We start from the raw sequence: 23,379 nt of genomic DNA, 5'->3' as shown, positions 1-23,379 counted from the left end.
AGCATCTCTTCTTCTCTTGGGCCTCATTCAAGCATCATATCCTCTGTTTTCCCACAAGAGAAAGTGTGGCCCATTGCACAGCATGTATCTTGTGATCTGTCTGCCCAGATGTAGCAGTTATAGTCTGTTGCTGAGTGGCACTCAGGGGGCCCAGGAAGGGAGGGGGGAGCCAGCGCAGCACGTGCTCAGGGAGTGAATGTGAGCATGGCACCTTCTGCAGAACATCTCCAGGCCTGATACTGGGCTGGGCCCTGGTGTCATGGATCCCACGGGTCTACACCTCCCATCCGCCATGTCACTGCATCTCGCTGTTGGGGATGCCCATCCCTCCAGAGGTGGCAGCCATCCCCATGTCACATTCCACTGGTCCCTCCCCTCCAGGCACTTCCCTGGCATGACCCTCCAAGAGCCCTTGGGCCTTCCTGTCTGTCTTCTTGGTGCTGAGCTGGCCCTGGAAAGGTGGGCTCCTTGAGTGTCACTCTCTCCTGGGGTCACCCCTGACATGGTGCATCATGACCCCTGCCCAGGGGTGTGATTCCCCTGGGTGGTCCCAGCCTCTGCCTTCCATGCCTGTTGTTACCTGCCACTTAGAACCTCCATTTTTTGGTGACAGTTACCCAGTGTGAGGACTGTCTGAGTGCCTGTTGGTTCTGCTTGTTTTTAATTTTAGTACCAATATCTGCAGCACTCCAGCAGGGAGCATAACAGATAAGAAATTATGTTAGCAGCCTATAAGATGCTGACTTAGAAGTTTTGTGTGGGCTGCAGCCTTGCCCCAGGGTCCCAAGTGACCTTACTCCATAGAGGCAGCTGTATTCCCATGGGATTCCAGTTATTTCCCTGATTGTAAAGGGGTATATCCTCTTTCAAAAAAAAGTCATACCCTACAAGCTATACAAAGTAAAATGGGAGCTCCCATAACCCTTGTGGCAGGCTGATGGCCACCAAGATTTCTGCCCCTGCGTACATACCTGTGTCATCTGTTCTCGTAGTTGTGTGTGGGACCATGGGGCTAAATGTGAAGGGATTTTGCCAATGTAATACAAGTCCCTAATCAGTTGACTTGGAGTTCATCAAACGAGAGCGATCCTGGATGGGTCTGACCCAGTCAGGAGAGCCCCCAAGTGGGACCAGACCCCTCCTGAAGAGGTTAGCTGCCATGCTTGGAGGGGCCCACAGCCGGGAACCGGGGGTGGCCTCCAGGAGTTGAGTGTGACCCCAGCCAAGGATGGGAATTCTGCAGTAACCTCAGGAACGTAAGGAGGATGCCAAGTCTCAGTGAGACCCTGCCAGTCGGCACCTCGAGTGCCACCTCAGGGGGCCCTGAGCAGAGTACCCAGCACAGCCTGGCCTGCACTCCTGACTGCAGACTAAGATAAGAAGTAGGTGTTGCTCTAAGCCGCAATGTTTGGCAATTTGTTAGGCCACATAGAAAACCAGTACACTCCTGATCAGGTAACACCATCCTGGCTATCACCTAACCACCATCTTTATCAAAATGTTTGTTTAGACTCCAGAGCTAATTCCCTTTATTGGCTCCAGACTGTAGGGGCTGCTGGGTGAGCTGTCACATCCTTCTGGGGGCTTCCATGTCACTGCTGGTGACATCACTAGGCCATGGGCCCATGCAACTGCTACCTGACACTAAACTGTCCCCAAATGGTGCACAGACTCACCCCCCGCCACCAGATGGTGCATAGGCCCACCCCAGATGGTATACTGACTCAGCTTCTAGAGGTGCACAACTCATCCCCCAGATGGTACACACCCCTCCCCCAGATGGTGCACTGACTCACCCCCCAGATGGTGTGTAGACTCTACCATCCCAGATGGTGCACAGACACCCCCCCCTTCAAGATGGTGAGCCGACTCCATCATCCCAGATGGTGTACACTAACCCCAGATGATACACAGACTCATCCCCCCAGATGGTGTGTAGACTCACTCCCCCAGATAGTGCGCAGACTTACCCCCTCAGGTGGGACACAGACCCACCTCCCAGATGGGGCACAGACCCACACCCAGGTGATGCACAGACACCCTCAGTAGCAGGGTGAGGAGTGCCCGTTGGTGATGAATAATTAGCAGTTTCAGTTATTAGAACAAAACAAAGCCATGGGTGACTTGCTGTCCTCAGAGCCCCTGACTGTGGTTTGCCTATGCCCTGCCCCTGGGTGCTATGGCACAGATAGACTTTTATTGGTATTGAAGTACCCAGAAGTGGTGAGTGAGGGAATACTTTCCCTTACTTGGAGCCTTGATGTGGGTACTCATCACACCCACATGTTTCCGAATTAGGTATTTAATGAAATCCCCAGCAAACCACTAGAAATTCAGCTAAATAGCGACTCTTGCGACAAAAATAACCCAGCAGTTAATATTTCTAGTTAATAACAAATGCATGTCACTGCTCCATGTTTAAAAATAGGAATTGAGAATCATAGGACAGAAGGTTCTGCTCAGTCAGCTTTTTTTTTTTTTTTCCCCTCAATTTTTCCTTTTCTGGAGACTTATGTAAGAATCAGAACCAGAAGCCAACATCACCAGTCTTAATTCAGGTGCTGCCTTCCTGGTCTCCCAGCCTCCTGGCCTCTGCAGCCCCCTCTCCCCACAGGTATCGGGATGAGTGAGCAGAGGAGGGGTGCTGGGTGTCTGAAGGAGAACACTGTTTCCTGACCACAAGAAACAACCTCCACCCACAGGGGTTGGTGGGATGCCCGGCCCACAGAAGCAACCTGTGGGAGCAGTGCCAGCCAGGTTGGATCTGAAATTCAGTCGCAGAAGAAAGGGACAGAGTAGATGTGGCAGGAGGCAGGGGTCTGGGCCCAGCTGGCTTCTCCCTAAGGCTGACTGCCTCAGCCAGGGGCTGGGGTCTGGCACGTGGAGCTACAGAAGATTGTTCTATGGGTGGCTGGGGTTCGTATCAGGGACAGTGACCTCCCCCCCGCAGGGGCCTATCCCTGAGACCTGGACCACTGTGTCGGGATAGAGAGCTATCGCAGGCCAGACAGGTGTCTTTAAGATGGTGAGACTCCCAGGGCAGACCCAGAGGGTTTGATGGCCATCCATAGTCCTTGGCCATGTTGGTGCTTGTGGAGGTGCAGAGTTGGGTGCTCACCCTCTGTGCACAGGATGAAGGCACATCTGTGGTCCTGGGCTGTGGTGCCAGTGCCAGTTTCACTTTCAGTTTTATGAACTTCTTTGTTAACTCACATTTCACCACAAGCAAATGTTCATAAAAATCTAAGATTAAAATCAAAAATTATTTTTGGAAACTTTTTAGGATCTGACCACATATTAACCCCAGCATGGCCACAGGCTGCCAAGCCATAGCTCCTGGCTCCACGTCCTCTGTGCACCTGCCCAAGGTGTTCAGGACCCTTTGGCAGTCACTTCCTAGACCCAGAGGTCTCATGGATGTAGCAGGGGTGGACCCCTTCCATTCAGTCACTGTCTATGGCCTTATTATATTTTAAATGGCAAAGCTGACTAGAAACTTTTGAAACTAGAACTAGAACTCTTTTGAAAACACGGACATCTTTTCTACTTGCCCACAAAATACTTGTTTGATTCATAATGCAAAAATCTAGAGAAACGCGGAAATCCTTACGTTATGCGCTTCCTTTCCCCAAACACCCCAGAACACAGGACAGCAGCTTCCAGAGTTCCTGCGCTTGGCTGCCGGCTACACGCGTCCCCAGGGCCCTTCTGAGAGGCATGCTTACACTTCCAGGAAGTTCATGGGCTCACTGGGGGTGGCCTCAGGGGAAGGAACACATGGACAGAGGGGGAGTACCTCTGCCACCTGAGCACCTGGGACATGCTTGGTGCCAGCTGCTCAGAGCCCTCCCCCGAGTAAGCCCTGATCTTGTGGCCCTTTTTGGGTGGGTAGGAATATGCAGGGTGGGATGGGATACGTACCTTCACCCAGCATCTACTTGTTTCTTTGGCAGGGCCCTGGGGCACAGTCTCGGCCAGAGGCTCCCTAGGAAACAGCCCTATCTGGTGCCATCACTGACCTTTGTCTCCTGAGGGTTCCTGTCCTCACTAGGACTTGCCTATGTTGCTACTGAGGCGAATTCTTTGGTAACAGGAGAAATAAAACATGGCTTTTCTGTTTTCCCCTGAGACCCTTAGTCATCCTTTCTCTTTCAGGCTCATCTTGGCGGCCAACAGGGATGAATTTTACCACAGACCATCCAAGTTAGCAGACTTCTGGGGGAACAACAATGAGGTTCTCAGTGGTGAGTTTTTCCTCCCAGGGGGGTGGCCACAACATGGCAGAAAGTAGGCGCCCCCAAGTGGTTTTATCTGTTCCTGGTGCTGCTTCTGAGTATAAATGTGGAATGAGTAAGTGGACACTCATGGGGCAAGCTCCCAGTTTGGGGTCTGAGGCCAGCATCGGGGCAAGCAGCCCCAGAACTGTTTACCCAGCACTGTCCACATGGTTTTATGTGTTGTGGATTCCCACAAAAGTAGCTGGAAGGATCAGTTGGTTTTATTTGGATTCATCTTTTCACTGTGGGCATATGGTTGGGTGTGTATGAAATGCAGGTTCACACTCGATCACTCTATGAAGCATCATAGTTGTGTGTGTGTGCTTGTATGACTGCACTTATGCCTCCATGTTTTTGTTTTTTGTTTTTTGTTTTTTAAATTTTTTAATGTTTTTTCATTTTTGAGAGAGAAAGAGAGAGTGTGTGTGTGCACGCGGGATAGGGGCAGAGATTGAGGGAGACACAGAATTTGAAGCAGGCTCCAGGCTCCGAGCTGTCAGCACAGAGCCTGATATGAGGCTCAAACTCACGAACCATGAGATCATGACCTGAGCCGAGGTAGGACGCTTAACTGACTGAGCCACCCAGGTGCCCCACACCTGCACTCATTTCTGTTTACACACCAGCACCCCTTGCTCCAGAACTGGCCTGAATTTGGGGAGTAGAGGCTTGGTTGGGGCATATTCAGATGGGAACTGCCTGAGGAGTTGTCATGGAGGTAACAGTCATGTCTCCTGCCAGTCCAGGTGGCAGCCTCCCTGAGTCCCTTAGAGTGCAGTTCCTGCCCATGGGGCAGGCAGGGGTCTACTTAGAAAGATGTGGACAGGTGTTGGCCAGGCCAGGGGTCCATCTGTCTGTAAGCCAGGCATCAGGGAAGCACAAGAGAGCCTGGCACAGCTGACAGGGATGCTCAGGTGCCCAGTGGGCTGAGTGGGTGGCCTCAGAGGCCTGGGGAGGCTGTGTGTGCCCTGCTTTGCCTGCGGTAGCTAAAAGCTCGACTGGGAGCACTTGGGTTGGCTCAGTTGGTTAAGCATCCGACTCTTTGGCTCAGGTCATGATCTCACAGTTCATGAATTTGAGCCCTACAATGGGCTCATGGCTGACAACCCAAAGCCTGCTTAGGATTCTCTGTCTCCTTCTCTCTCTCAAAATAAGTAAATAAACAAAACAAAACAAAACAAAACAAAAACTTTAAAAGTTTTAAAAACCTTAAAAAATTTTTTAAAAGCTTGACTGTGGAACTTCTATGGAAGGCCTCCTGTGTAGACTGGTCAGGTGGTTGTGTGAGGAAAACCCTGCCCAGGCTGGATCGTCCTGGTGCCATGTGGGAGGACAGGCGTGGGGAGACTAAGGAAGGGCAGTGTTGTGGACAGGAAGTCTGGCAGGTGGTGGGGAAAGTTGTTGTGAGTCTGTGAAGGAGGCTCCACTCACTGAGTACAAGAGGGAGAAGAGGCTGGGGCTCTGGACTGTGTATTGGCCTCATCAGAAGCTGCACAGGAGACATGTGAACTGAGGGGTGGGCTGGGACTGGCAAGGAGACCCCTGTATGTAAGCTCTAGGCACCGCAGGACAGTAATCTGTGTGAAGGGGGTGGCTTGTGTGTGGGGTCCTCAGCTGGGCCAACCACGGCTCTCCCAGAAGTGAAGGGGCAGGCCTGAGGGGCTATGTGATGAGGTTCTGAGGGGAACCTACGGGCCTGGCCAGTACCATGCTGGCCATTCTTGGGCTAGGATGGAATGGGAGGGGGTCATGGGGATGGGGCAGTCTGTGCATGTCGCTGTTGCAGGGCATGATTGGGAGGCTGTAGTGGGGGGGGGGATGAGGGGGATGAGGCCCTGATGGCACTTTTTTTTAATGCTTATTTATTTATCTTGAGAGAGAGAAAGAGCACGTGCACGCACGTATGGAAGGGGCAGAGAGAAAGGGAGAAAGAGAGTCCCAACCAGGCTCCAGGCTCAACATGGAACCCAACACGGGGCTCTATCTCACTACCCTGAGATCATGACCTGATCCGAAATCGAGATTCAGACGCTTAACCAACTGAGCCACTCAGGTGCCCCATCTTACATTTTCGTACATGGTGTGAGGTAGGGTTTGAGGTTCCTATCTCCTACTACATCTCCCCAGTTCTTCTAGTCTTATTTATTGAATAGATACTCTTTCCCCTGTTGCATTCCTAGGGCAACTTGGTTGAACACATGTGTGTGGGTCTATTCTAGACTCTCTCATGTCCCATTGATCTGTTCCTCTGTCTTGATGCCAACGCCACACTGTCTTGATTACTGCAGGTTTTTAAGCAAGTTTTGAAATTAGGCAGGATTAAGTCCTCCGGCTTTGTTCTATCTCAGAACTTCTTTATCCATCCTGACTTCTTTGTGTATGCACATAAATTTTAGAGTCAGTGTAGTAATTTCTATAAAACAGAAAGCTTGCTGGAATTTGAATTTCAGTTCTGTTCACTCTTTTAGTCATTTGGAGAGAACTGTCATCTTACCAATATTGAGTCTTTGGTTGAAGAACAGGACATATTTTTCTCTCTTAATTAGAGCTGCTTGACTTCTCTCAGCGCTGCTCTGTGGTTTTTAGTCTTTAGGTGTTACACATTTTTCTTTAAATGTTTTCCTACTTTTTGGTTTGGTTTGGTTTAGTGCTATTGTAAATGGTATTATTAAATTTTCATTTTCTGATTTTGCTACTGTTTACTTACTAGTTCTCGTAGATTTTTAAAAATTAATTTATTATTATTTTTTTTTAATCTCTACACCCAAAGTAGAGCTTGAATTCAGGACCCTGAGATCAAGAGTCATAAGCTCTTCCAACTGAGCCAGCCAGGCGCCCCCTAGATATATCTATATCTATATCTATATCTATATCTATATCTATATCTATATACCTATATATCTATATATCTATATATCTCTATCTCTATCTCTATCACCTATATCTGTACATCTATATCTATATCTATCTATGTAAATATAAATTTTTTTTTGGTTGAGGGGGTAGATTCCTTTTGGATTTTCTTTATATGTTATCCTGCTGTCTATAAACAGACAGTTTTACTTCTTCCTTTCTGATCTTTATATTTCTTATTTCTTTTATTGTTATAACTTATTATTATAAAAATGACATTTTAATGACTTAGTTGCTTTTACCCCAATCTTCAACTAAAATGATCCTCTAGTCTAGTAAGATGCTTTCCTGTGGCTTTAAGGGCCTCACTGACCCTGTGGCGAGGCCCCTTGGAGTACTAACCATGGCCTGGGCCTGTGGGGTGGGGATGAAGCTCACAGGTGGGCCTGGATATACCCCGGACTCCTAGTGAAGTACCCACCCTAAGGACCTGTGTGTCCTACTGGGAGAGGACAGCCAGTGGCCCTGCACCTGATCCAGGGTGTGGGATTGGGGCATGGTGCCGTTTCTAGGACAGAGCTGACACCGTGCTCCCAGCCCAATGCCGGTCCAGGCACCAGCATGCATTCTGCATGTGCCAGGTTTTACTGCAAGCTTTCAGGGACTCCTGTGGGTATCAGATGTCATCCTAGGGGGCAGGGTCTCTCTCATGTGCCCTGTGGGCTTTGGGGCTGTCTTGCAATGAGGAGTTCAAGCCCCTGTCCCATAGCTAGGACTGCTGGACTGATTATGTGTCTTCCTAGGACATAGGGACAGGGCCGTGGTAAGTGCTACTGGTGGTGACACCGTCATCTGTCACAGGACTTGACATGGAGGAAGGCAAGGAAGGAGGCACGTGGCTGGGCATTAGCACACGGGGGAAGCTGGCCGCGCTCACCAACTACCTGCAACCACGGCAGGACCGGGATGCCCGGGGCCGAGGTACCATGGGGCAGTGGTGGAGCGGGCAGGGCAGGGGGTGGGCTTTCCTTGGGCACATGTAGACACAGGAGGTGGAAGAAGGGGAAGAGGGGTGTTTCTGGTCCTGAGGCCCACTGGCTGCCATTACTGTGGGAACCACCTGCTGCCCGGCCCACGCAGCACCCACCTGCACAGATAGGGTTTGCCCCTCTCAGGGAACACTCTCCACATTTGTGCCCCAACCAAAGTGTCACTTCTGACTGTCGTCATTGTTCCCCACCTGTCAAATGTTTGCAGAGCAATACCCCCTTGGAAGACATACATTGTTCCCACGGAAGATTTTTTTCCCTCATGCTGTACTTCATTAGGGGGTATAATTGAAGAAAAAAAAAAATTAAAACCCAACAAAAACAGAGTTCTTGATGCAGACCTCCTTAGCTGCTAGGTCAACGAGACATGGCTGGCATGGTGGTGTTTAGCTCGTACCAGCCCCATGTCAGTCTCCCCATGAAGAGGGACTCAGCCCTGCTGCCTTGGCCACGTGTGTCTGTCCCCTACCCACAGGTGAACTTGTGACCCACTTTCTGACTACAGACATGGACAGCTTGTCCTACTTGAAGAAGGTCTCTGCGGAGGGCCACCTGTACAACGGCTTTAACCTCATAGCAGCTGACCTGAGGTGGGTCTGCTGGGAGGGGGATGGCAACCCACTGGGTGCTGCCACAGAGCTGGGTCATAGGCTTGACAGGAAGTGGGGTTCCCACCCTGCCACTAAGCTTGGGGTACTGTGGTGGCCTCCCCAGGGACATTGCTCCTGTTGGACATGGTGAGGGTCCCGAGGACCAACCGACTATCATGGGGACTCAACGAACAGAGCTCGGGCTTTCTGTGGTGCCGTGAGGGCCACCAGCTCCTGCACGACAGCTGTAGCATGACTCCAGTGGGCATCTCCAGGCATGAGGTCTCCCCATGTCTGTGGCGAAGGAGTCCCCTGTTTTGGCGCTGCCCCTCACATGCCCTGCTCTCTGGTGGCAGAAGCGTCCCAGGCTAGAGAAGGAAGGTCCAAGCACCGCTGACTGGTGTGGAGCCCGGCACCACGGTGTGGTCGGGTGCTGCTGAGCACTGGAGCCTCACGGCGGCTTCTCCAGGGAGGTGTGTCTGAGCCTGCAGCACAGCTCATTTCAGGTTCTGCAAGGCACTCAATGGATAGCTCCCTCGGCCTGTCTGGAGTTGTCAAGGGGCAACAAAGCTGTCCCAGCTGCCCACGGGCCCTGTCACCGGAGGACATGGACACTCGCCTGTACAGGCGTTTGGGGCAAGTCTTTCCCTACTTGGAGTCAGACAAGTAGGCAAGGAGCAGAGGCAGGTGGAAGGGTCCCCAAGGAAGCACGGGCCTGGAGCCTCAGGGGTGCCTGTGCTGGCTGAGAGTTAGGAGTCTGGCTGCTGGAACCCAGCAGAGGGCCTGGGCCATGTGGGAAAGTGGCATTTGGGGATGTTGTCAGGTCCACGTGAGGCACACAGAGGTGCAGCAGCCAGCAGTTACCTGCCTGGCTGTTTGGGGGATGTGCTGAGCCCTTCATGTGCAACACTTGGCACGTCCTCACAGCCACCACCCTGTGTACACCTGATGTGGCTGAGCTCCGACAGGCAGCTGACATGGCTAAGACCCCTGCTGGAGTGACATAGGGCTGGGGTCTTGTGGTGCTTCTCTGGGCACCTGGCTGGGGGGTCCAGGTGCCTCTGGAGACAGTAGTCACATCCCATCAGGTGGGCACCAGGTTGGGAAGAAGCACTGCACGCACGGCCGTGGTGCCACTGGACACCAGCCGGTAGCATCTGTGTTTCTGGGCCACCAGTGGCTGTAGCCTGGCTTCTCAGAGTGTGTTTATCTCTGTGACTCCCATGCCTGGACCCTGGCCACAACCCTGTATTAGCTCAGACACCAGCTACCCTGCTCTGGACCTCCACAGGGCTGCCCGTAGCCCAGGGCCTATTGGTCAGCAGCATTTGCTGAGTGTCAGTTGAGAAGCGGGCACTGCCTGTGGTCCACTTCCCACTGCGGACACTGAGCTTTGTGGTGAAGTAATTGTTGGTGTTTGGTGCAGGTTAGCAGGAGTCATGCGGGACCCATGTCCCTGGCGGGGGGGATCCCAGAGCCCGTGCCTAGGGCTGGCAGTCAGATGGCAGGCAGAAGCAGGGGGATGGCTGGGGTTGCATGTTAGGTGCCAGTCTCCCGCCTGGCCCTGTCTACAAGCATGCAGACAAATGTGCAGACAGAAGAGTAGACGCTATTGACAGTCTTGGTGTATAAGGCAGATCACGTCAGGTGGGGGAGTGGTAATGTCACAGCCACGAAGGATGGCCAATGTGGAGAGGCCCCGGCTGGGTGTTCCCACCTCTGATGCCCCAGGGCCCATGTGCATTTCTCTGAGTAGGCCTTGCAGAGCTGCTGGAGGATTCAGGCATTTGTGGGAACAGCCCGACAAGGTGGGTAGGGTGTCCTGTGCTCCCTTCCACAGGACTTGTGCTTCAGAGATGTGGCCCAGGAACTGTAGGCGTTTTGTGTATTTTGCCCTTCGGTGAAGTGGGCATCCATCTCTCACATTCTCCCTCCCTGCTGCCCTCTCCTTGTGTGCCCCTGCTGCCAATGCCCCAGAGGTCAGTGGAGGTCGTCAGTTTCCATCAGGGTAGGTGGTCAGTGCCCCATGGTTTGCCAATGACCAGATGCCTGTCCTGAGCCTGTTTCCTTCTACAAGGAGCCCTAGGCCCACTGTGCCTTAATTGTCCACTGCATGTGGACACACACCTGCCGCGTGGATAGTCGCATTGATGTGGAGGCTGAAGTGTCCATGGGAGGAGGTGGGTGCTGGCACAGACACTTGTTCCCTTGCCCTCCATGCTCCCCCTGTACAGGGACCACTTTGCCTATCTGTCGTTCTGTGTACATCTGATCCAGTCTGGGAGACCAGTAACCCAGCAGGACTTGGTGCTCAGCAGCCATGTCAAGTGGCTGGGTGATGAGGGCCCTGTGCTCTGAGTGGATGCATGCATGGGCAGGTGGCCCTTATAGGTAGGACTTGGGCCCATCAGTGCCTGAACAGCTCTCCTGGCTCCTGGGGCCACAGGGTTGGACCATATCTCCCTAGACACAGCCCTCAAGGACGGGTGGCAGCCAGGGGAACCCAGTGGGTTATTCCCGAGGGCCAGGTGTGCAGGGCAGAGGCCAGAGGGAGTCAGTGGTAACCAAGCAGCCCTGGCGATAGGTGCCGGGAAGAAGTCAGGGCCGAGAAGAAAAGAATCCCATCATCATCATAGCTGGTCCCTAACTAGGCATGGGGAGAGTTGGTGTCCAATCCATGGGTCTTCATGCTTTCTAGGTTTTTGCCTACAAACAAAATTCCTGAAGTCATTAGCCAGATAGCTTAAGAAATGAGCCAGCAGCTGTGGGGAGGAAGAAGATGAGCAGAATGTGAAGCCATGTGGGGCCAGAGTGGGCATTGCCGGTGGAACTCCCCGGTAGCACCACCTGGTCTTTGCGATTGTTCATCTTGAAGGCTCAGGTCCCATGTGTGGTGGTCTCCGTGCCTCCAGGAGGGCGGCTCACAGGCCAGGAAGAGTCCTTCTCCAGTTTGCAGAGAAGGCAATTCTAAGTCTTAGTAGGAAGATTTGCTATGGTATTTAGTAGGAGTGGGAACATTTTCAGCTCTGAGCATTTTGAACTATTTTTAAATGTACATGCAGTGCATGAAAGTAGGCAAATGTGATCTTTGATGCTTTGTTCTGAAGCCTCTGTTACCCTGGGGCATCCCTCTCTGTCTGGAGGTATCCAGAGATGAGCTGTGTGGGTGGTGACCGGTGTTTATGGGTACAGAGCAGTTATCGACACATGAGCCTGCAAGTACCCATGCCACGGGAGCATTCAATGAGGCAGGAGGGTCTTTTAGATGCTGTCCCTCCCAGGCTGCTCCCAAGCCATTGGTCCCTGCAGTGGGCCGGGAGTCAGGAGCCAGGAGACTCAAAGCGCCTACCTGAGAGGCCCCTGAGAGGCTGGAGCCCTGACTAGCTCCTGCCCTGGCTATGGCGAGCCATTGTCCCTGTGCTGGGAATGGGGCCGTGGGGATTGCCAGGCAGTAAGAGATCAGAACCCCCCATGGCTCCCTTCTGACCCTCTCTCTCCTCCTGTCTACAGCACAGAGAAGGGAGATGTCGTTTGCTACTATGGAAACCGGGGGGAGCCTGAGCCTGTCGTCCTGGCACCAGGTAAGCCTCCTCTGGTGGATGGTGACAAAGTGGGGGCTGCTTCTATAGGGACACCTGTATACTTTTCAGAGCCTGGGTCCCTGTCACATTTCTCTCCTGGGACTATGCTCTTCTGCTGTTTGTGTATCTTACGGCCCCAGAGTCCACATGTCAGGCTGCCTACAGCCAAGGCCACCTGCCCACAGCTTAAGCCTTCCCTAGCACTGAGCTCTTAACTGCCAGAGAGAATCAAAAACTAAGAGGCAAAAAAGGACACAGGCCCCTCTTACCTTTCTTACACAGGCCCCTCTTACAATTCTATGCATTGGCTCAGAGGCCTTTGTGGAAGCATCTGGAAAACACCCCTGTGATGCCCTCCCTCAGTTTATCAGTACTTGAGATTCTGTGACTGGAGATGCTTGTTTTCTGCTCAAGAAAGGAAGGATGGTATAGAGGGAGGGAGGGAAATCATTTCAAATACATCATGTTGTTTCCTTGAGCTTGACCTTGCCTGATCCGTGTCACTTTTTTTGAATAGCAGCTTTGTTGGGGCGCCTGGGTAGCTCAGTCCATTGGGCATCCGACTTGAGCTCAGGTCATGATCTCATGTTCCATGAGTTCGAGCTCCGCGTCAGGCACTGTGCTGACAGCTCAGAGCCTGGAGCCTGCTTCAGATTCTGTGTCTCCTTCTCTCTCTGCCCCTCCCCCGCTCACACCCTGTTCCCCCGCCCTCAAAACATAAATAAACATCAAAAAAATGTAAATAGAAGCTTTGTTGAGATATAATTCATGTATCATATAATTTACTCATTTTAACTGTACCATTCAGTAGGTTTGAGTCTATTCTCAAAGGTGTGCAATTATCACACCTGCTGTTGAACTGCTATTGAATTCTGTCACATTTTCATCACCCTAAAGGGAAACCCCCATCCCCATTAGCATTTACCCCCCACTCTTCCTACCCCTCAGTTCTAGGGAGACGCAGAATCCAAAGCGGCTCCAGGCTCTGAGCTGTCAGCACAGAGCCCAATGCGGGGCTCGAACTCACTAACTGTGAAATCATGATCTGAGCTGATGTCGGATGCTCAACCGACTGAGCCACCCAGGCACCCCTCTTTCTTTCTTTCTTTTTTTTTTAAGTTTATTTATATTTTGAGAGAGAGAGAGAGACAGAGAATCCCAAGTAGGCTCCACACTGTCAGTGTTGAGCCTCATGTGGGGCCCAGACTCACAGACTGCGAGATCATGACCTGGGCCAAAGTCGGGTGTTTAACCAACTAAGCCACCCAGGCGTCCCCCACTAAGCTACTTTCTGTCTCTGTAGATCTGCTTGTTTTAGGTATTTCATATAAATGCAATCATACAATATGTGGCCTTTTGTGACTGGCTTCTTTCATACCATCATGTTTTCAATGTCCATCCATGTTGTAGCATGAATTAAGGCTTCATTCCTTTTTACAGCTGAATACTAATTCCGTTGCCCAGATATTCTATATGTTGTTTCTCCATTCATCTGGTTGATGGACACTCAGGTTGCTTTCACCTTTTGGCTCTTGTGGGTAATGCTGCCGTGAACACTTGTTACAAGTTTTTGTGGGGACCCGTGTTTTCACCTTTCTTGTTTTTATACCTAGGAATGGAATTTCTGGGTGGTAAGGCCCCTGTGTAGCCTCTTTTGGGAGCTGCCAAACTGTTTTCCAAAGTAGCTGCACCATTTATGTTCTCCCTAGCAGCATGTGAGTTTCCGATTTTTCCACATCCTCACCAACAGTTATTATTGTCTTTTTTTTTTAATGTTTATTTTTGAGAGAAAGACAGAGCATGAGTGGGGGAGGAACAGAGGGAGAGGGAGACAGAGGATCTGAAGCAGGCTCCACGCTGACAGCAGAGAGCCTGATGTGGGGCTTGAGCTCATGAACTGTGAGATCACTACCTGAGCCGAAGTCAGATGCTCAACTGACTGAGCCACCCAGGTGCCCTGTCTGTCTTTTTGTTTATAGCCACCCTAGTGGATATGAAGTATCTTATGGTGGTTTCGATTTGTGTTTCTCTGATGGCAAATGATACTGAGCCTCTTTTCGTGTACTTATAATTCATTTACCTGTCTTCTTTAGTCCTTTGCCCATTTTTTAAAATTGGGTTCTTTGTATTTTTATTATTGAGTTGTTCTTTTTTTTATTTTTAATTTTTTTCGCATTAAAAAAAAACTGGTTGCTCTTGATGGATAAAGCACAATGATAACCCAGCCTGGTGGCCCAGCAGAGCCAGGGCTGTCTTCCTTGGAGGTGGCTATGGCCACCTCAGACTTAGTTGAGATCCTCACCTGAAAGCTTGTGGCTCCCTGTCCTCAGTGCATCTTTCAGGGTGCATGACTCCGAGTTCACCTGCCACTGCTGCCTGCGGCTCCAGGGGCCTCTTCACTTCAAGGCCGTGCCTCTCCTTTTTTTGACATGAGAAACCCTTTTCTTTCTTGTCACACATTCTTTTAACCCACTGAGAACTTGTTGGGAGAAAGTAGCGCTGAGACTCTATGGCTCCCCCTTCAGGGTCCTGGCCAGTATAGAGTAGAGGTAGGCCCTGCCCACTCTCACTGAGTGAGGCTCTTGTGATGTTGGCAGGCTCCCTAACCACTGACATATCCAGCATATACCCCTCTGGCCTCAGGTTGCTGATTCTCCCACCCTTGACCTTCTCAGGTGGATCCATACCTTGCAGCTTTTTCCAGCTTAGAGATGGCGGTGAGATGGGGAGATGGTTCCTTCTTGAGTATCCCCTTGCCTGTGCCCAGTCGGAATTTAGGTTGTCTATTCCCTATTATTCTGCCTATCAAGGCCCCTTGACACCTGTGCCTCAAGGTCTCCTGTGAATGCCCTGCTATGTTGAGTTCTCCACTCCTTGCCACACAGACGGGTCAGAAATACACATAGAGAAGGTGCTAGAGTATGGGGTGGCCTGGCCTCAGTACCCCCGGACCATACTCTTGGCCCCTTGCCCAGGGTGGGTAGGTGGGTGGGTGGGAGTTTACCCTGAATTCAGACAGTGAGGTCTCTGCACCGGCTGGAGTATCCCCCTTTCTGCAGGGACCTATGGACTAAGCAATGCACTGCTGGAGACACCCTGGAGGAAGCTGTGCTTTGGAAAGCAGCTCTTCCTGGAGGCCGTGGAGCGGAGCCAGGAGCTGCCCAAGGATGCCCTCATCGCCCAGCTCCTGCACGTGCTCAACAATGATGAGGCGTGAGTGGGCAGGTCCAGCTGGGGCAATCAGAGCATCCCTCTTCTGCCCTAGCCCTGGACATAGAGTCAGGCAGACTCTCCTGTCCTGGGAGGCTCATGGAAGGGACTGGGACACGTTCCTCACCCTGGGGTAGCCTGTACGGACACACTGTTTTTTGCTCTTCTCCTACCTGCTCCCCTCCTGGGCCAGTGCACTTGGAAGCTCAGTGCTCTCAGAGGCTTGATGCAGGCCTTTGTGGGACAGAGAGTAGCTGGAGGTTCGCTGCGTCCGCACACAGCTACTGGGAGATTGTAGAAAGCTCCCCGGTAGTTCAGAAACCACAGAAACAAGCAGACGACCTAGGGGTATGTCATCAGGTTAACTGTCCTTTCAACATGCTGTCCTATCAGTGCTGTGGCACAGACATGCCTGTCCCAGGAATTGCCTGGGGGAAAGTTGCCCCTGACCTGACTTCCTTTAGGCACTTCAGTGGCCTCTGCACAGGGCACCTGCCCTAGGGACACCACCCCCTGGTGTGTCTTGGCCATCAGCTGGGGGTCAAAGGTGCTGGCAAGCTACCTTCCTTCCATTCAGTAATGTGGCCCATACTCAGGCCAGGCCACTATCCTGCCCAGATGCCCCTGTAGCCCCTCAGAGGAGCCTCCACGGGCTGCCTCCCACTGTTCTCTCCTGGGACCCTCCTGGCCCCTTGCTTACTCTCCCTCTCTTCTCCAAACCACAAACCACGGCTCCTTCTGCTTCAGCACAGCCGCCCCTCAGGAAAGTCCTACTTGGGCTGGCCCAGCATCCTATGCTCAGCTGCAAGTCCACGTGGCCCTTGGTCACTGTCTGCCATCCCCTCTGGCCTGAAATGGGGTCCTGGCTGCCTAGATTGACAGCTGTGGTCCCAGCACCAGCTTCAGTGGCTGGTAAGCCACAGGGCTTGAATGGGCTCCTGTCACATGGAGGGATGCCCGTGGGGTACCTCTTGGAGTAGGCAGGGAGTGTGTGGGGCCAGTGACTCCCTCAGCCAGGCCCCCACCCCTAGCACCCCAACCACTCAAACCTCACCAAGACAGGAAGGTGAGTTTGCTCCGGGAGATGGCTTCTGTCCTTCCTGTGGGTGGCCCTGTACAGCTCTGACTAGATGGACCCCTGACATTTGCAGATTCATCAGAGTCTTCCCCAGTGCTCAGCTCACAGGTGCTCATGTCCCTGGGTCCTAGGGAAGGCTCCTGGTGGTTCTGGAAGGGGGACTGGCCCGGCAATCACTATCTGGCAGCCGGGGCTCAGTGATGGAGTCCTGAATAAAAAATTGGACTGAGATTTGAGGCCTTCATCAGGAAAGTGCACAGAACAGTCCTCATGGATTCCCCAACCACTTCGTGAAGCTGGTGGGCTCCTTAGACACCGCAGGCTTTGAGGACATCAGGAGGGGCTGCAGGTTGGGTGGGTGGAGGCAATGGTGACCCCTCCTCTTTCCTTCCAGGCAGCTGCCAGACCCAGCTATTGAGGACCAGGGCAGGGAGTATGTGCAGCCCTTTCTGAGCAAGTACGCAGCTGTGTGTGTGCGCTGCCCAGGCTATGGCACCAGGTACGAGGGGCTGCTAGGTGTGTTCAGTCCTGTCCCATGAGGAACCCGGCCTTCCCTCAACTCTATGGATCCCAGAGCCTCTGCCCTGTCTAAAAGCAGGTGCTATTTCAGCTTGGGGGGTTGTGGGGCCAGCAGATACCACATTAGTTAATGTTAGCATGAAATGCCTGCTGGCTCCCATGGGTGCTGCAAGAATGGTTCCTGGGCTGTTTCCTGCTCCCTACACAGCCATAGGGGAGCTGGGATGGCTACGGGCACCCTTGGGTTGGCAAATCCCTGTGGGCGCAGAGGTCCCACTGCCCGGCACTTCCCCTCGCTCGCCCTATGTCCTTGAGCCTGTCACATTCCCTGTGTGACCAGGGCAGGGATTATTAGGTTATCTCAGCCTGGGGACATCACCTAACGGAAGGGCAACTACTAGTCTCAGCTGCAAGGAGAGAATGCCTGGGAGGGAGGAGCTGTTGGCATCAGTGTCTCCTGTGCCAGCAAGTTCCTTCCCTGTCTCTCTCCCTCCTGGGCAGAGGAAGATTGGCTCCGTGTGTGTCAGGGAGGCCCAGTCCGCCCATGTGGTTCTGCCCAGGGTAGCCCATATGCTATACTTGGACCTGCCTGGGAAGTACAGAAGAGGGTAGGCTTCTGGACCAGCCAGGATGCTCCAGGAGTGCGCATCTGACCCACCTGGCCTATAGGCCGACTGTAGCCGTGTGCACAGCCACATCTGCCTGGACTTGGCTTACACCAGGCCCCGTGGGTACCAGCCTCCTTCCAGGCTGGAAGCTTGCTGTGACTATGATGGATAGGCCAAGCTCTTAGGGGCCCACAGCCGTAAGGACTCAGGGATGGGGTGCTTGGGTGGTGGCAAGTGCTGAGTGATGCCAGGGTGATGTCACATGTACTCTGAGTGCATGGTGATGTTGCAAGTATGCTTGGTGTTCGGGTTCAGGTCAGCCCAAGTCTTCCATCCTCCAGGAAATGACAACTTCAAGCCCTCTAGCTGGGGGATAGGATGGTAGGCAGGGTCAGGGTGGTGTCAATGCCCAGCACTGATGCTCCAGCACCTGAGTGTTATAGACTTGAATGGTGGTCTTTCCATTGGGCAGGGTTTTCCCTTAGCAAGTGGCAGGGCATCAGTTTTTTTCAAGCTTGTCCTCTGTCATAGACTTATTTTCTTATTTTCCTGCTCACGTGTACTCATGTGCATGAGGCAGAGTGCCAGGTCTGCTCCCTGGCTGAGTGTGTGGCTGCTGGGTCCAGCTGCAGCTGGACCAGTCTTCAGCATGTGTGTGCCCACCCTGGGTGTTGGCCTGTGCTCAGCTGCTCAAGGACCTGGTGCCTGCCCTCTGTCAGGGGGAGACAGGAGCTGACTAAGTGAGGTATGGCCTTGGGGAGGGCTGGCAGGAGGAGAGAAGGTGCACTGAGCATTTGGGATGGGTAGTGGGGAAGGAGGACAGGAGAGAGTTCCCGGTGACCGAGGCCTCATTTGGGGCTCTGACAGGCAGGCAGGAGGCTGAGGGCAGAGGGCTAAACGTGGGCCCCTTGCTCTCTTTCAGAACCAACACAGTCATCCTCGTGGACGCGGATGGGCATGTGACCTTCACAGAACGTAGCATGCTGGACAAGGACCCCTCCTGCTGGGAGACCAGCACCCACGAGTTCAAGCTGCAGAGCTAACCCTTCCCCCTGGATGTGGCCACTGGGCTCCAGGAAGGCCCTGCCTCGAGGGCTAGTATGGATAGGAACTATCACATGTACTGCCTGTGACTTGGCCAGCATCCCCCAGGACCAGGGTCCTCTGGTGTTTGTGTGACCTGTCTGTGTTGTCATGTCCAGCTCAGGGTCCACCCTCATGCCAGTGGGAGTGACAGAGTCACATGGCCAGGTCTGAGGGGGGCTCAGGTGTGCTATGCATGTGTGAAGGCACCTGGGCCTACCCCCTGCCCAAGCACAGAGGCACATACTCAAGGCACATGTTTCCACGCATACCTGCAGGTGCATGGTCACACACACACACACACACACACACACACACACACACATGCACATATGAGCAACAGAGAGGTACACACACACACTCCCAGGCATACCCACACATGCGTGCCACACAGGCAGAGGTGTGCCTCTCACATCCACATGTGCTTCTGGCTAGTGGGTCTTTGCTTTGACCAAAACAACAGGAGTAGACTGTTATTTAAGAGTGGCTCCTCCTCTCCTGGCTGTAGTCCACTTCTGGACAACCAGACTTGCTCTTAGAGAGGAGAGGCCCCATTTGGAATGAGAAATGAGAACAACTCCAGAAGAACCTGCTTTCATAACAGAAGCACCGCCTGGTTGGTTGTCCTTTGTGCTCTGGGGGATCTCCTATGTGCATGGGGTGGTCCTGTGGGGGAGGGGAGTGGTCTTGCATGCACCAGGGGTCCTGTGTATGCTGAAACACCTTGCCACGCTCTCAGGCACCTACTTGCCTGCCCACTGGGATCATGGGTCCTGAGCAGGCCCATCTCAGCGATGGGACACAGCCAACCCTTGCTATTTCCCTTCTCCTTGGGGAGTCGGACTTCATAGGAATCTGTCCTTGAACGTGAGACCTTGATAATAAAACTCTGAGGTGTGGTGAGTCCATGCATTTCAGATCCTTGTGTGATGGGGGGACAGCTGTGCAGGGGATCAGTGGGGTTGCTCTCCTGGCCTGCAGGAGCTGCCAAGACATTTTCTTCAGAAGGAGCCTCTTCCCACTTTCTTCTTTTGCTCATGGGTTCCTGAGCACCATGATGGAAACCTGAGGGTCCGTTGACCTATCCATCCATCTGTCCTTGGGCAGAGGCTGGGGTCTGAGAGAGCTTGTGTGTATGGGACACGGTAGGTACCAGATACAGGGCCTCCTGAGCTGGACTGAGGAACCAGGGACTCATCTGGGTGAAGAGGAACCTCCTGAGAGTGTAGTGTGATCAAGCCTGCACTTGGGGTGGACTGTGGAGGCCAGGGGATGGTAGGAAGGAGTGGGTTTCAGGGCAAGAGGACAAGTGGAGTGTCTCTTAACCCCAGGATCCTGGTTTTGGACAAGCACTTGGGAATTCTTGTCCCTAGCCCCAGCTGAGTATCAAGGAGTCCCACGTGTGTCCAGTGCTGAGACCCAGGCTTCCATTGCCTTTGCAGCTGACCCCCAACTTGGCCTTTTCAGAGCCAATGAGAGCTTGGGGTAGGGTGTGGACCTGCACTGGGTCCTACTTGCGTCCTCAACCCTTCCCTCTTACCACCTCAAGCACCCCTCAGGGGCCCAATGTCCTCCTTGGCTCATTTTGAACTCAGGAAAAGTGTCTGAGCACGGTCAAGTTTGAATGGGATCCCCAGCAGCAGCATAGCCCATGCCTGCAGGCCCAGGGGTAAACTGGCCCCAAGTCCCACGTTTGCTGGTTGAGCCTACTGAGCCAGGCTCCTAGCCTGGGTACTGCTGATGCCCTTCGTCTGCCTCAGTGGGCCATGCCACAACATGGACCAGTGCTCCACACCAGCACTCACCCTGGCCAGGCGTGTCGGCCCTCATGGGGCACCACTGGGCTGGTGCAAAGCCATCTGAAGACTTTCCTAGTTGTTTGCCTCTACCCAAGGACAGGGCCTTCATGGAATACTCCTGCCCTCAGCCTGTCCTGAGCTCCCCAAGGGCCTGAGCCCTCTGAAGATAGGGCAGCCCAAGATGTAGTTCTATCATTATGGGTTGAGTTGTGTGCCCCCTGAAAGATCTGTTGGTGTCCTAGTGCCCGTGCCTCAGAATGTGACCTTAATTAGGGTCTTTACAGAAGTAATCAAGATAAAATGAAGTCATTAGGGTGGGCCCTAATCCATTGTGACTGATGTCCGTATCAAAAAGGGAAAATTTGGACACAGGGACAGACATGCATGCAGGCAGAATGGCCTATAAAGACGAGCTATGCTGCATCATGCTAAGAAACTACCAGAAGCTGAGAGAGACCTGGAACAGATCCTTCCCTGGTGCCTTCCAAGGGAGCGTGGCCCTGCTGACACCTTAATCTCAGACTTCTGGCCTCCAGAACTGTGAGACAATAAATTTCTGTGGTTTAAGCCACTCATTTGTGGTACTTTGTTATGGCACTCTAGCAAACTAATACAATTGTGACCTTCGCTCTACAGATGAGGAAATTGAAGCTTGGGGAGATACCATAATAGTGTGTCAGTCCCCTGGCAGGTGGGAAGGCAGAGTCATGAGGCCAGGAGGGAGCAGGATGAGGACAAGGTACATCCTGGGGTGTCTTCCCTTGGGCCATGGCCCTCCCATGTTGGTCTCATCTGCTGCCCTGTACCACCCCCATCACCTCACTTACCTTGCCCTTGCCCCTGCCCCCACCCTTGGCCATGCTTTCTGCACAGCTCCTGCCCCGGGGCCTTTGCACTTGCTGTCCCTTCTGGTTGAAGAACTCTTCTCCCCCTATATCCAAACCACACTCTCCCTCACATCCTGCAACTCTTTGGTAAAGTCTTGGGAGGCATCCCATGTAAAGTTGCATTCTGCCTTGCCTTGGTCCCTGCTCTATTTTCTATAGTGGTTAGCACTGTAACGTGCTATACATTTTGCTTGATTGTTTCTTGAAAGTCTCCCTGTCAGAATGAGAGCTCCAGGAAGGCAAGGCCTTTCCTCTTTTGCCCATCACTGTATCCTCATGCTCAGGCCAAGTAGACATTTGAGCCAAGTATGATATTGCTGGCACTTCCCAAACTGCCATTCATTTAGGCCTTGAAGTGAGACCCTTTTGCAGTTAGAAGGGACCCTAGGAAACTATCCCTTCTAGAAGTGCTTTTGATGTGCCACACGGAAGGCTTGGACCTGACCTTGGCATAGCTTAGCTAGTCCTCTCTGCTCATCACCAGATGCATCGGATCCCTGAGTCCCCTGTATGGGTCCTCTTTTCCCAGATGAATGGGGAATTCACTGCCTCTTCAGATGCCCCTTCCCAGATGAGCTGCTTCTGCTCTCTAGCTCTGAACAGCCAGTTGAGGTATGTTGGCATGGAGTCTGGAGGTGTGGAGCTGACCAATATGGAAGCCAAATCTGTGAGTAAACAAGACCAGTCCAGTAATGCAGCTTGGCCTTGGGGCTTGTCTTGGCAGGTCTGAGCTGCTGGCCTTCTACCTGCAGAGACACCCTCCCATCCCTCTCCCTCCCCCGACAACCCCTCCTCTGCCCCCCACCAACACCTGGTTTTTTGGTCTCATCTGCCAGCAGATAGCATCATCTAGGCTCTTTAGCAGATACCTGGTTCAGCAGATACCTGGTGGAAACAGGAATCCAGAGAGAAAAGTTTCCTCCCACAGCTTGGGCTAGAATTCCAGCTTCTAGGCATCCATCTGAGGATGGAGTCAGATGGAGACTGTGGGAAGCCAGCTGTAGTGTGTCTGAGGTCTCAAGGCTGAGGCAACTTGCCAAGAAAATGACAAAGTGTGGAGAGGTTGCTAAGGCTGGATGGTGCCATGCCAATGGATCCTATGAGCTCTGACCACTGGGCCAGGGCCAGCAGCTTGCCCAGCCACAGGGAAGCTGGCCTCCCTTGGCCAAGTCCAGGAGCCAGAACCTCATGGGGCTCGTTCACATTTTATTGTGAAGTAGCTTGTGCTAACCACTGGAGCAGCCAGGTGAACAGAAAAGGGGTAGGAAGGGACGGATGAGCCTGGGTAGGCCTCTAGCTTCCTCACTTGCAATACTCTCTCTCACCACCTTTTTGTTTTTGTTTTTGAAGTTTATTTTTTAGTAATCTCTACACCCAACATGGGGCTTGAACTCACAACCCTGAGATCAAGAGTCACATGCTCTTCTGACTGAGCCAGTCAGGTGCCCCTTTCCCTACCTTTTAAAATATTTTCATTTTGAAATGATTTCAACTTAACTAAAACCTTGAAAAAATAGAACAAAATATTCCAGTGTCCTTCACCCCAGTTCCCCAACTATTAACACCCTATCATTAGCTCTAGTAATATAATTACGACCAGGAAATTAGTGTTGATATAATACCACCAGCTACCACCTACGTTGAATTTTTTTGTTTTTAATTTGAGAGAGAGGAGAGAGAGAAGGGCAGAGGGAGAGAAAGAGAATCTTAAGCAGGATCTACCCTGGGATCATGACTTGAGCTGAAATCAAGAGTCGAATGCTCAACAGACTGAGCCACCCAGGTGCCCCAGATCTTATTTGAATTTTACCAGTTGTTCCACTTATATCCCTTTCCTGAGTCAGG

The 23,379-nt window shown here is 52.5% G+C and overlaps 1 protein-coding gene across 6 annotated transcripts in view; it reads left to right on the top strand.

The window, feature by feature from the left end:
- The window catches only part of TANGO2 (transport and golgi organization 2 homolog), a 36,617-nt gene extending 16,866 nt beyond the window's left edge, over nucleotides 1–19,751 (top strand). For 3 of the 6 annotated variants that reach the window (XM_060612933.2, XM_060612931.3, XM_060612937.2), the window contains exons 3-10: nucleotides 4,156–4,244; nucleotides 7,992–8,111; nucleotides 8,655–8,769; nucleotides 12,280–12,350; nucleotides 15,026–15,067; nucleotides 15,410–15,563; nucleotides 17,033–17,137; nucleotides 18,688–19,751. In XM_060612933.2, the coding sequence (XP_060468916.1) occupies nucleotides 4,156–4,244; nucleotides 7,992–8,111; nucleotides 8,655–8,769; nucleotides 12,280–12,350; nucleotides 15,026–15,067; nucleotides 15,410–15,563; nucleotides 17,033–17,137; nucleotides 18,688–18,808 (817 nt within the window). In that variant the 3' untranslated portion in view covers nucleotides 18,809–19,751. Of the gene's footprint in view, nucleotides 1–4,149; nucleotides 4,245–7,933; nucleotides 8,112–8,654; nucleotides 8,770–12,279; nucleotides 12,351–15,025; nucleotides 15,068–15,409; nucleotides 15,564–17,032; nucleotides 17,138–18,687 lie in introns of those variants that run through there. The other 3 variants (XM_060612942.2, XM_060612934.2, XM_078435540.2) reach the window with 3 other exon arrangements.
- Nucleotides 19,752–23,379: the final 3,628 nt, after the last annotated feature.

Source organism: Panthera onca, chromosome D3 (assembly GCF_046562875.1).
Source record: "Panthera onca isolate mPanOnc1 chromosome D3, mPanOnc1 haplotype 2, whole genome shotgun sequence".
Taxonomy (NCBI): Eukaryota; Metazoa; Chordata; class Mammalia; order Carnivora; family Felidae; genus Panthera; species Panthera onca.
The sequence above is the reverse complement of the archived record's forward strand: the minus strand, read 5'-3'. Positions and strand labels throughout refer to the sequence as shown.